The 13,015-nt window shown below is 43.5% G+C and overlaps 1 protein-coding gene across 1 annotated transcript; it reads left to right on the top strand.

Moving 5' to 3' along the window:
* The first annotated feature begins 7,373 nt into the window (after nt 1-7,373).
* Nucleotides 7,374-9,401, top strand: LOC149395055 (uncharacterized). The gene is made up of 4 exons (XM_089614196.1): nt 7,374-7,443; nt 7,531-8,270; nt 8,503-8,554; nt 8,953-9,401. The coding sequence occupies exons 1-4, from the start codon at nt 7,374-7,376 to the stop codon at nt 9,399-9,401; spliced, it is 1,311 nt and encodes a 436-aa protein (XP_089470322.1).
* Nucleotides 9,402-13,015: the final 3,614 nt, after the last annotated feature.

The following is a 13,015-nucleotide window of genomic DNA, read 5'->3' as shown; positions in this document are numbered from 1 at the left end:
CGACGCAGCGGTGGGGGACGGCGGGTCTGGTAGGGTTTCCGCCGTAGAGGAAGATTACTGGCTGGATTGGGAAGTCTCTGTCCATGGCGGGACTGAGAATTTTGTTGAGAATTCTAGCGTAAGAGAAAAACAGTGAATTCAATTTGTTTAATTTTTATTGAGAAATTGCCACAACTACTACCAAAACAATAATTTTTTTCAATTTCCCACCAAAACCATAATTTGGCCAAAAATGCCACTAACTCAAATGTACAACTACCATTTTACTCTCCACTTAAATTTTTTCTTACAACCCACACCAACTCTCCATATCCCGCTCATATCTCACATTAATCCATGACTATTTCTCTCCCTCTCTCTCTCTCTATCTCTCTCTCTCTCTCTCTCTCTTTCTCTCTCTCTCTTCTCTCTCTCTCTCTCTCTCTCTCTCTCTCTCTCTCTCTCTCTCTCTCTCTCTCGCATCAGTCTTATCTCTCCTCCTTCTTATTCTCTCGTTCCCGTCAATCTATCTCTTCCTCTCACTCTCTCTTCTCTCTTCCCGATCTCTCTATCTTTCTCTTTCTCTTTCTCTTTCTTTACCCCAAAGCCACCAGACCCAAGAAACCCAGGAGCCCGAGGACCAACTCTCTAAAACCCGAGGACCCAAACGCCGACGAGACCCAAACGCCGACGAGACCCAAACGCCGACGAGATCCAAATGCCAAACTCGAAACTCCATATTTAGTCCAAGATCAGGTAGCGCACAAGGTTTGTTTTGCTTTTTAGGATATTGTGTGGGTATGTTAAGAATCTTCAGAGTTCATCAGTTGTTTGGGTATGTTAAGAATCTTCAGAGTTCATCAGTTGTTTAGGATATTGTTTGGGATATTGTTTGGATGAACTTTATGGTTAAGATTTTAGGATATTGTTTGGGTATGTTAAGAATATACAGAGTTCATCAGTTGTTTAGGATATTGTTTGGGATATTGTTTGGATGAACTTTGTGGTTAAGACTTTAGGATATTGTTTGGGTATGTTAAGAATCTACAGAGTTCATCAGTTGTTGACATTAGATGTCAACAACTGATGAGAGAAATTGACTTCAAAACTCTACAGAGTTCATCAGTTGTTGACATTTGATGTCAACAATTGACGTCCATTGTTGACATCTAATGTCAACAACTGATGAACTCTGTAGAGTTTTGTAATACACAAACTTTTGCTTCGCTCGACTTGTGAATTTGAATAAAATAAACGAGTTTTATTTTGAATCAAATTCTTGTTGCACATGAGACGTCCTTAAATTTTAAATATCTTGGAGAAAAAAAACAATAATAATCATAAATGTATTTAAGGTCGATGGAATTTCGGAATAAGGATATTCGAGTAACCTCGATATTAACTTCCGAATAAATTTATTCGGAACGTACTCGGAGACTTAAAATCTCAAGAGTGAAAATAAATTCCGAAATCCCTTAAATATATTTAAAATAACGGGAATTAATAAGAAATTCTCGGTTATTTTTCATGATTATTTTTTTTAAATTAAGGACGAGTTTGAGAGGATTTATTTGGAAAGGATTAAAGTGCAACAAATTGAGGGACGAGAGTGAAAGAAAAAGATTTTTGAGGGGTGGTTTCAAGAGACGTGTGGCTCAATGAGAAGATGCCACGTGGCGTTCTTATCCCCTTCTTTTTCTCCACTCACATTCGGCCACCTCACCTTCTCTCTCTTCTCTTTCTTTCTTCTTCACGTGCTATATCTTCTCTTCTTCTCCTTCTTCACGCGTTGTACCTGCAAGAGTAATAAAGAAGAAAAAAAAATTGACAACAACAACCACCGAGTCTCTCTCTCTCCTGCCGACCAACCACATCACCACCCCTTCATCCTCGTTCTTCTTCTTCCCCGCTCACCATCCTCGTGCGCCATCAACTCGAGCCTCGAGCTCCGTGCGCGCGCGCCTCGCTGAGGAAAGAAGAAGCGCCGTGAGTCCCGGGAGCTCCGGTGAGTGTCTCCGACGAGGAAAAGAGGAAGTTGACGGGTTGGGTAGCTCATTTCTTCCAGCGAGGTAAGGATTCTTCCATGGCTGATTTGAAGATTTTGGAGATTAGGGTTTTGAGAAGTTTGATTTGGGGCTTTTTGATCCGAGCTAAAATCAGTGGAATTGATGGGTTTTATTTGGTTTTTGGACTTGGTTAATGATGTTCCTAGCTCGGATTTGTGTAATTGAGTCGATTTTGAATGATTTGAGGATTTTGAGCTCGCTGTGAACAGCCTCTGTAAATTGACGTGGGCAGTTTGGTACCGATTTAACTTGGATTTGTTGATATTTTTCTTGGATAATAGACGTCATGAGGTTTCTAAAATGACCAAGAACATGTAAATCCGTTGAGAATTGAGTGAGTTATGAATTTTTGAAAACAGGGTATTGAAGCTGGAATTATGAACGTGAGTTTGAAATATTTTTGGCCATGTGTTGCCTTTGGCTGTGAGCATTCTTTTGTTTGGCCGTGAGACTTGTTTGGCTATGTAATTTGCTTTGGTTGTTTTGTGATGTTGAGATATTCTAGTTTGTTAGGGATTTTGAGACGTGAGAATTGAATTTGAAATGTGGATTTAATGACAAGTCTAAGAATTTTGTGACTAGTTAGTTGGATTCGTGTTTGGTCGTGTGACTTGTTTGGGTTCGGGTTTTTGAGTCGAGATGTCGGATTTGGAATTTTGGAAATTGATAAGAGTTTAGATTTAAGGAAGTAACTCGTTATCGAATTCCGAACCGACTCAAATCTAATCCCGACACTGGACCCTATATTTTTCAAGTAATTTTGAATCCAATAACTAACGGACTTTCAACCTCGGATGCTAGTTCTTTAGACGTTTCGACAAGCGTCAAGTATCTCAGAGAACGTGAAAAGCAAGACATCGCCAGAGGTCGTCGAGCTTCTATCACAGTATTCCAGGTAAGTGTGGAGACATAAGTCAACTACTTACCAAGGGAATAATCCTGTTTACGTGCATTTACGTGTTAATAATAAAAGAGTAGGAAAAGCCTTAAAAGACACAAACACCAAAGATTAAGGCTTCGGCCACTCTTTTTGGAAAATTTAGTTGGGTTTATACCCATAGGTTCAAATGCTAACTTGAACCAGCCACGTTGCTACTTTGATGTAGTTAGATCCCTCTGCTAACCATAGAGTTTAGCTAGATCTGAGGTGACAGGATAGCATGTTGGACTCTCGGATTCGAGCCGAGGGTAGAAGTACCGGGAGTCATATTCCGAGTCTTCAACTTAAAACACTAACGAGCATAAAAGTAAAATGATAATTCTTTCGGGATTTAACCCGAGTCGCTCTCCTGTAAGTAGCATAGGTGTGTACTCTGAGTACTACAGAGTACCCGAACCCTAAAGAATTGATGTGTCGATGGTACCAAAAGGAAATGAACCCTGACGGGCTATGAGGGCCTGGGGGATGACGCTGAGTACTCATATCTCGGGGAGTCGACCAAGAGTCGTACCCGACTTTGTTGCCAGGCTATGAAGGCCTGAAGAGCGGGGAGTCGACCAAGAGTCGTACCCGACTTTGTTGCCAGGCTATGAAGGCCTGAAGACCTTGACGGGCTATGAGGGCCTGGGGGTGGCGTCGACGTCGAATGAAGTGGTACCATTAGTGGATCCCAGATAGATGTTAAAACTCTTAGGCCGCCGGACTACTACTGCTCGAAGTCTAAGGCTGGTCTCTTGTCGTTCTGAAGGTTATAGCGGGGGATGTGTGTAACCCTAAAGACGACAAGTATTAGTTAGAGTATGCGCGCATCAGTCATGCTCTAGAACTTGTTAGATTTGCATCATTGCATTCTTATGTGCCTGTTTGCACGTCATATGTTATCACATGGCATTAGTCGCTTTTATTTTTCTAGGATAGACTCCCACTTACTGAGTCAATCGACTCATAGTTTTATGACCCTTTGTAATGTAGAGAAGGGCAAGGCGCCGATGTGAATAAGGAAGTCGTAGATGAAGACCAGACGTGTATCTCTTGACCTTTGGGCTAATGGGAACTCATCCGGGTTCAAATCCTTCTATAATAATATCTATATTTTGCTAAACCCCTTTCGTAAACTATGATCCCCAAACTATCCCTTGTATATATACTTAAAATTAGGGAGCTTGTGTATAAATAAGAGTCGCTATAAGGCTCTAATTCCTAAAGTTAAACAACGAAAAATTTACCCAGGTTTTCGTATAACCACTTATAGTACTTATATATGATCGTGTTATGTTTAATATAAGTATTATGGTTATTATGTTGATTTGATTCTGTTTCCGCTGATATGAGATATATTGTTATATATTGATGTTAAAATCTGAGACGTAACCCCACCGTCTCGGCCCGTGAGCCGCCGACGAGAGGTCGCGGGTCGTGACAGGTTTTGTGGTATCAGAGCCCAGGTTTAGCCTTTTCTGTAGACTTGAGATACACGTTTCCGGTACGAATTGTGGGATCATGGTGAGCTTAATGTTGCCTTGTTTGTTGATAGGACGCATGTAGTTAGTAGCAGCGTCAAGATTACTTTTTTTTTTAAACCCGTCTTGACTAAGCCTCGGAGAAGGCTAGTCTCTTTTTGGGAGTCTAGATTTGTATAGATAGCGTTAGTTGCCATGTGACGTGTAAAGAGTAAATGCATGAATGCATGTTGCATATATCTTTTGACTTGATGTAGATATGAGAAATGTTTGTGAAATGTCGTTTTGAGTTTGGATCGTGTGTTGAACTGGTTTCTTTTCTCGCATTCTCGATGTTGTGACTTGGATTTAAACCGTGCCCTCTTCCATGTATAGAATTGAGCAGGCATGGGCCCTAGACGAAACCCGTCTAATGCCGAGAATGTTACAGCGGCGGATCTCACGGAGATTAGACGCGCGCTGGAGAGACAAGCTGCCGACGCGACCCAGAGAGATGAGATGAATCAGAGGTTCGCCCAGCAGCTAGAGGAACAGAACTGCACGATCGCTGGAATCTTAACGAGGCTGAATGCGCCGCCTCAACAGCACCCAGTGCCTCCAGTTCCAGGAGAACGACTAGATAATCCACTGCCAGTGCCTATGGATCCTCTTGAGGAGCTCAACTTCCATATTCCTGACGTCGTTCCTCCTGTGAGCGAGCCGGTATACGAGAGGTTTCGTAAGCAGAAGCCTCCGACGTTTGATGGCCATGTTGATCCAGCTGCAGCTGAGAACTGGGTAAAGAAGATGCAGCAGATCTTCAATTACATGCAGCTGTCTGATAACGAGAGAGTAGCTTGCACTGTGAATGAACTGGAGGATGAGGCTAGGGGCTGGTGGGAAGTGGTGGCGTCGTCTGAGGATGTCCACTCAATGACGTGGGTCCATTTCCTCAATCTGTTCCATGGGAAATACCTGAGTGAAGCTAACCTGTCGAACAAGGTGCGCGAGTTTATGAGCCTACAACAAGGTTCAATGTCAGTATCAGAATATACGACAAAGTTCGACACGTTAGCAAGGTTCGCTCCTTCCCTAGTAGCTACTGATCAGGCTAGGAAGATGAAGTACATGCATGGGCTCAACGTGGATATCGTGAGCCAAGTGGATAGCGGCGATGATGGACCTCGCTCTTATGCCAACGCCGTGCAAAGAGCTTTGCGGATTGCTGGTTGGCGCGAGCGTGATCGAACTCCTGCACCGAAACCAATTGTTGCAACACCTTCTGAAGCTGCTGGCCCAAAGCAGAGTGAATCAAGGAAAAGATTCAGATCCCAGTCAGGATGGGAGAGTCGGCCGCAGTGAGGAGACGGAATGAGGTCCTAGCAAGGCTCGAGTTATCGACCTCAGGGAAGTTCTGGAAACCGATCACAGTCGGTGAACCGGTACAGAGGCCGTGAAGATAGCGGACGGTCAGGGCCGCCTAGTTAAAAGCCTAGGACCTCTGGAAGCAATCAGCCGCCCGTGTGCCGAAGGTGTGGCAGATCGCACGAGGGAGAGTGTTATGCTCGTGCGCTGGTATGTTTCAAATGCGGGAAAGAGGGTCATCTGTCTCGGGTATGTGAGAATCCAAAAGTAAAGACCCATGCACCCAAAGAGCAGCCGAGAGCCAATGCCAGGGTCTTCTCCATCCGTGAAGATGATGTGCGAGCAGGGTCGTCCACCGTTGTCACAGGTCAGATTTTCGTGGATTCCTTCTCTGCATATACATTGATAGATTCAGGAGCCACGCATTCATTCATCGCATCTAGGAAGTCTGGTCAGTTAGCTGAGTATCAGAAGGAATTCTCGTACCCGTTCGTCACGGCTACGCCTTCTGGGGAAAAGTACCAGTCATTATACTGGTATAGAGATGTGTCAATCCAAGTTCATGATCGGATAATGAAAGCAGACTTGATAGAATTGGAAATGGTGGACTATGACGTAATCCTTGGAATGGATTGGTTAAGTACCCACCATGCAATCATAGATTGCGAAAAGAAGTCGGTTCTATTCCAGAACCCAGGACTTGGACCGCTGCACTTCCAAGGTTCCTCTCGGAAACCGAGTTTTCCGATCGTATCGGCGCTGAAGGCCATGAAGATGATGCATCAGGGATGCGCTGGTTACCTTGCAAGCGTGGTAGACGTCACGAAGACGGTCAAGCCGCAGCTACAGGAGATTCCAGTTGCTAGAGATTTCCCTGATATTTTTCCCGAAGATCTTCCAGGGCCACCTCCTGATCGAGAAGTTGAGTTCAACATAGAACTCATTCCAGGCACAGCTCCGATATCGAAAGCTCCATATCGTATGGCTCCAGCGGAATTGAAAGAACTGAAGACGCAGCTACAAGAGTTGCTTGACAAAGGGTTCATACGACCAAGCCATTCGCCTTGGGGAGCACCAGTCTTGTTTGTTAAGAAAGCAGATGGTTCTCTACGGCTCTGTATTGACTACCGTGGATTGAACCAAGTAACGATCAAGAACAAGTATCCGTTGCCGCGGATCGACGATCTTTTTGATCAACCGTCAGGGGCGACAGTGTTCTCGAAGATTGACTTGCGTTCGGGATACCATCAGCTGAAGGTTCGAGATGAAGACATCCCGAAAACTGCTTTCCGTACTCGATATGGTCATTACGAGTTCTTAGTTATGTCGTTTGGATTGACTAACGCGCCGGCAGCATTCATGAACCTGATGAACCGAGTATTTGAGGACTTTCTGGATAAGTTCGTGATCGTGTTCATCGACGACATTCTAATCTACTCGAAAACTAACGAAGAGCATGAGTAGCATCTGGAGCTAGCGCTAAGAAGGCTGAGGGAAAAGCAACTATACGCCAAGTTCTCGAAGTGTGAATTTTGGCTGGAGCGTGTAGTATTCCTTGGTCATGTTGTCAGTAGCGCTGGTATCATGGTAGATCCTGCTAAAGTGGAAGCCGTGAGGCAGTGGAGTCAGCCAAAGACAGTCACTGAAATAAGAAGTTTCTTGGGTCTTGCTGGCTACTATAGGAAGTTTGTGGAAGGATTCTCTAAGTTGGCCATGCCCCTAACCTAACTAACCCGTAAAGGACAGAAGTTCCTTTGGACCGAGACCTGTGAGAAGAGCTTCCAAGAGCTCAAGAACAGGCTGACAACCGCTCCAGTGCTCACCATTCCACAAGGAGTCGATGGATTCGCTATTTACTGCGACGCGTCTAAGCAAGCTTTGGGCGCTGTTTTGATGCAACATGGAAAGGTCATCGCTTATGCCTCGCGACAGCTGAAGGATTACGAGACCAGGTATCCTACCCATGATCTAGAGCTTGCTGCTGTAGTGTTTGCACTCAAGATATGGCGACACTACCTGTACGGAGTCCATTGTGACATCTATACAGACCACAAAACGTTAAAGTATCTCTTCACTCAGAAGGAGTTGAATATGCGCCAAGGACGTTGGATGGAACTCCTGAATGATTATGACTTTGATTTACATTATCATCCTGGTAAGGCAAATAAAGTCGCAGATGCGCTTAGCCGGAAATCTGTAGCGTCCTTAGCAAGTTTGGTTGAAACATCTCTTCAACTAAAGGATGATGTTCAGCAGCTAGAACTTCAGTTGATCACTGGGAGATTAGCTGCTCTCAGCGTACGTCCGATGTTGCTGGAACAGATCAAAGATGGTCAGTACGCAGACGAATATCTTCTTGGGAAGATGTTTGAGGCTCAAAATGGTAAAGAAGGTGACTTCAAGTTGGATGAGAACGAGGTTCTAAGGTGCAATGGAAGAGTTTGTGTACCATCCAACGAGGAAGTCAGAAAGCAATTGATGGTACAAGCTCACGGGACACCCTATTCGGTACATCCAGATGTGACAAAGATGTATCAAGACTTGAAAAAGGTATATTGGTGGCCAGGAATGAAGAGAGATGTAGCTGAGTTTGTTCAGAAGTGCCTAACTTGTCAACAAGTTAAGGCAGAGCATCAAAAACCAGCTGGACTACTACAACCACTTGAGATTCCACAGTGGAAGTGGGAGCAGATAACGATGGATTTTGTGTCAGGTTTGCCAAAAACCACAGCTGGTCATGACTCAGTCTGGGTCATTGTCGACAGGTTGACCAAATCAGCTCATTTTCTGTCCATCAAGACTACTCACACCGTGGATAAACTAGCTGAACTCTACATCAAAGAGATTGTCCGTCTACATGGAGTTCCTAGCTCAATCGTCTCTGACCGTGATGCTCGTTTTACGTCTAAATTTTGGAAGAGTGTACAACAACATTTGGGGACGCGATTGAAATTCAGCACTGCCTTTCATCCCCAAACCGACGGCCAAAGTGAACGTACGATCCAAGTGTTAGAAGATATGCTCCGAGCGTGTGTTTTGGAATTCCACGGCTCATGGAGTCGTTATCTTCCCTTGGTAGAGTTCTCGTACAATAATAGTTACCAAGCGACAATTGGGATGGCACCCTATGAAGCTCTTTATGGGCGAAAGTGTCGCTCTCCAGTTCATTGGGATGAAGCTGGTGAGAGCGAGTTCATCGGACCTGAATTGCTCGAGCAGACCACCGAAGCGATCAAGAAAATTCAAGCCCGGATGAAGACAGCACAAAGTCGTCAAAAGAGCTACGCAGATAAGCGTAGAAGACCTCTAGAGTTTGAGGCAGGAGAGAAAGTCTTTTTGAAAGTCTCTCCGATGCGTGGTGTCATGAGATTCGGGAAGAAAGGAAAGCTCAACCCGAGATATGTTGGACCTTTTGAAATTCTAGAACGAGTAGGCAAGGCAGCGTATCGCCTAGCCCTACCGCCGTCTATGTCCAACCTTCATGATGTGTTTCACGTATCGATGTTGCGGAAATACATGTCTGATCCTTCACATGTACTTCAAGATCAAGAGGTTGAAATTTTGCCTGACATCAGATATGAAGAACCAGCTGTTGCAATCCTAGATCGCTAAGAGAAAGTCTTGAGGAATAAGACTATACCTCTAGTCAAAGTACTGTGGAAGAAACACTCCGCAGAAGAAGCTACTTGGGAGCTTGAGAGCGAAATGCAAAAGAAATACCCTGCCTTGTTCTAAGTTTCGAGGACGAAACTCTTCTAAGGGGGTAGAGATTGTAATACACAAACTTTTGCAACGCTCGACTTGTGAATTTGAATAAAATAAACGAGTTTTATTTTGAATCAAATTCTTGTTGCACATGAGACGTCCTTAAATTTTAAATATCTTGGAGAAAAAAAACAATAATAATCATAAATGTATTTAAGGTCGATGGAATTTCGGAATAAGGATATTCGAGTAACCTCGATATTAACTTCCGAATAAATTTATTCGGAACGTACTCGGAGACTTAAAATCTCAGGAGTGAAAATAAATTCCGAAATCCCTTAAATATATTTAAAATAACGGGAATTAATAAGAAATTCTCGGTTATTTTTTATGATTATTTTTTTACAATTAAGGACGAGTTTGAGAGGATTTATTTGGAAAGGATTAAAGTGCAACAAATTGAGGGACGAGAGTGAAAGAAAAAGATTTTTGAGGAGTGGTTTCAAGAGACGTGTGGCTCAATGAGAAGATGCCACGTGGCGTTCTTATCCCCTTCTTTTTCTCCACTCTCATTCGGCCACCTCACCTTCTCTCTCTTCTCTTTCTTTCTTCTTCACGTGCTATATCTTCTCTTTTTCTCCTTCTTCACGCGTTGTACCTGCAAGAGTAATAAAGAAGAAAAAAAAATTGACAACAACAACCACCGAGTCTCTCTCTCTCCGGCCGACCAACCACATCACCACCCCTTCATCCTCGTTCTTCTTCTTCCCCGCTCACCATCCTCGTGCGCCATCAACTCGAGCCTCGAGCTCCGTGCGCGCGCGCCTCGCTGAGGAAAGAAGAAGCGCCGTGAGTCCCGGGAGCTCCGGTGAGTGTCTCCGACGAGGAAAAGAGGAAGTTGACGGGTTGGGTAGCTCATTTCTTCCAGCGAGGTAAGGATTCTTCCATGGCTGATTTGAAGATTTTGGAGATTAGGGTTTTGAGAAGTTTGATTTGGGGCTTTTTGATCCGAGCTAAAATCAGTGGAATTGATGGGTTTTATTTGGTTTTTGGACTTGGTTAATGATGTTCCTAGCTCGGATTTGTGTAATTGAGTCGATTTTGAATGATTTGAGGATTTTGAGCTCGCTGTGAACAGCCTCTGTAAATTGACGTGGGCAGTTTGGTACCGATTTAACTTGGATTTGTTGATATTTTTCTTGGATAATAGACGTCATGAGGTTTCTAAAATGACCAAGAACATGTAAATCCGTTGAGAATTGAGTGAGTTATGAATTTTTGAAAACAGGGTATTGAAGCTGGAATTATGAATGTGAGTTTGAAATATTTTTGGCCATGTGTGTGCCTTTGGCCGTGAGCATTCTTTTGTTTGGCCGTGAGACTTGTTTGGCTAGGTAATTTGCTTTGGTTGTTTTGTGATGTTGAGATATTCTAGTTTGTTAGGGATTTTGAGACGTGAGAATTGAATTTGAAATGTGGATTTAATGACAAGTCTAAGAATTTTGTGACTAGTTAGTTGGATTCGTGTTTGGTCGTGTGACTTGTTTGGGTTCGGGTTTTTGAGTCGAGATGTCGGATTTGGAATTTTGGAAATTGATAAGAGTTTAGATTTAAGGAAGTAACTCGTTATCGAATTCCGAACCGACTCAAATCTAATCCCGACACTGGACCCTATATTTTTCAAGTAATTTTGAATCCAATAACTAACGGACTTTCAACCTCGGATGCTAGTTCCTTAGACGTTTCGACAAGCGTCAAGTATCTCAGAGAACGTGAAAAGCAAGACATCGCCAGAGGTCGTCGAGCTTCTATCACAATATTCCAGGTAAGTGTGGAGACATAAGTCAACTACTTACCAAGGGAATAATCCTGTTTACGTGCATTTACGTGTTAATAATAAAAGAGTAGGAAAAGCCTTAAAAGACACAAACACCAAAGATTAAGGCTTCGGCCACTCTTTTTGGAAAATTTAGTTGGGTTTATACCCATAGGTTCAAATGCTAACTTGAACCAGCCACGTTGCTACTTTGATGTAGTTAGATCCCTCTGCTAACCATAGAGTTTAGCTAGATCTGAGGTGACAGGAGAGCATGTTGGACTCTCGGATTCGAGCCGAGGGTAGAAGTACCGGGAGTCATATTCCGAGTCTTCAACTTAAAACACTAACGAGCATAAAAGTAAAATGATAATTCTTTCGGGATTTAACCCGAGTCGCTCTCCTGTAAGTAGCATAGGTGTGTACTCTGAGTACTAAAGAGTACCCGAACCCTAAAGAATTGATGTGTCGATGGTACCAAAAGGAAATGAACCCTGACGGGCTATGAGGGCCTGGGGGATGACGCTGAGTACTCATATCTCGGGGAGTCGACCAATAGTCGTACCCGACTTTGTTGCCAGGCTATGAAGGCCTGAAGAGCGGGGAGTCGACCAAGAGTCGTACCCGACTTTGTTGCCAGGCTATGAAGGCCTGAAGACCTTGACGGGCTATGAGGGCCTGGGGGTGGCGTCCACGTCGAATGAAGTGGTACCATTAGTGGATCCCAGACAGATGTTAAAACTCTTGGGCCGCCGGACGACTGCTGCTCGAAGTCTAAGGCTGGTCTCTTGTCGTTCTGAAGGTTATAGCGGGGGATGTGTGTAACCCTAAAGACGACAAGTATTAGTTAGAGTATGCGCGCATCAGTCATGCTCTAGAACTTGTTAGATTTGCATCATTGCATTCTTATGTGCCTGTTTGCACGTCACATGTTATCACATGGCATTAGTCGCTTTTATTTTTCTAGGATAGACTCCCACTTACTGAGTCAATCGACTCATAGTTTTATGACCCTTTGTAATGTAGAGAAGGGCAAGGCGCCGATGTGAATAAGGAAGTCGTAGATGAAGACCAGACGTGTATCTCTTGACCTTTGGGCTAATGGGAACTCATCCGGGTTCAAATCCTTCTATAATAATATCTATATTTTGCTGAACCCCTTTCGTAAACTATGATCCCCAAACTATCCCTTGTATATATACTTAAAATTAGGGAGCTTGTGTATAAATAAGAGTCGCTATAAGGCTCTAATTCCTAAAGTTAAACAACGAAAAATTTACCCAGGTTTTCGTATAACCACTTATAGTACTTATATATGATCGTGTTATGTTTAATATAAGTATTATGGTTATTATGTTGATTTGATTCTGTTTCCGCTGATATGAGATATATTGTTATATATTGATGTTGAAATCTGAGACGTAACCCCACCGTCTCGGCCCGTGAGCCGCCGACGAGAGGTCGCTGGTCGTGACAAGTTTAGATGTCAATTTCTCTCAACAGTTGTTGACATTAGATGTCAACAATTGACGTCAATTGTTGACATCTAATGTCAACAATTGGTGAACTCTGTAGAGTTTAGATGTCAATTTCTCTCATCAGTTGTTGACATTAGATGTCAACAATGGACGTCCATTGTTGACATCTAATGTCAACAACTGATGAACTCTGTAGAGTTTAGATGTCAAGTTCTCTCATCAGTTTT

This window comes from Urtica dioica, chromosome 5 (assembly GCF_054948205.1).
Source record: "Urtica dioica subsp. dioica isolate 48M chromosome 5, U.dioica_male_clone48M_v1_H2, whole genome shotgun sequence".
NCBI lineage: Eukaryota > Viridiplantae > Streptophyta > Magnoliopsida > Rosales > Urticaceae > Urtica > Urtica dioica.
Note: the sequence above shows the minus strand (reverse complement) of the source record. Positions and strands in the feature narration are given on the sequence as shown.

Excerpts from the sequence above, each read along its gene's own strand:
- LOC149395055 (XM_089614196.1), top strand. The coding sequence starts at position 7,374 with ATGGTAGATCCTGCTAAAGTGGAAGCCGTGAGGCAGTGGAGTCAGCCA. Across the intron at positions 8,271-8,502 it reads AAGTCAGAAAGCAATTGATG|GTTTGCCAAAAACCACAGCT; the intron begins GTACAAGCTCAC and ends ATTTTGTGTCAG. Across the intron at positions 8,555-8,952 it reads GTCTGGGTCATTGTCGACAG|TTCATTGGGATGAAGCTGGT; the intron begins GTTGACCAAATC and ends GTCGCTCTCCAG.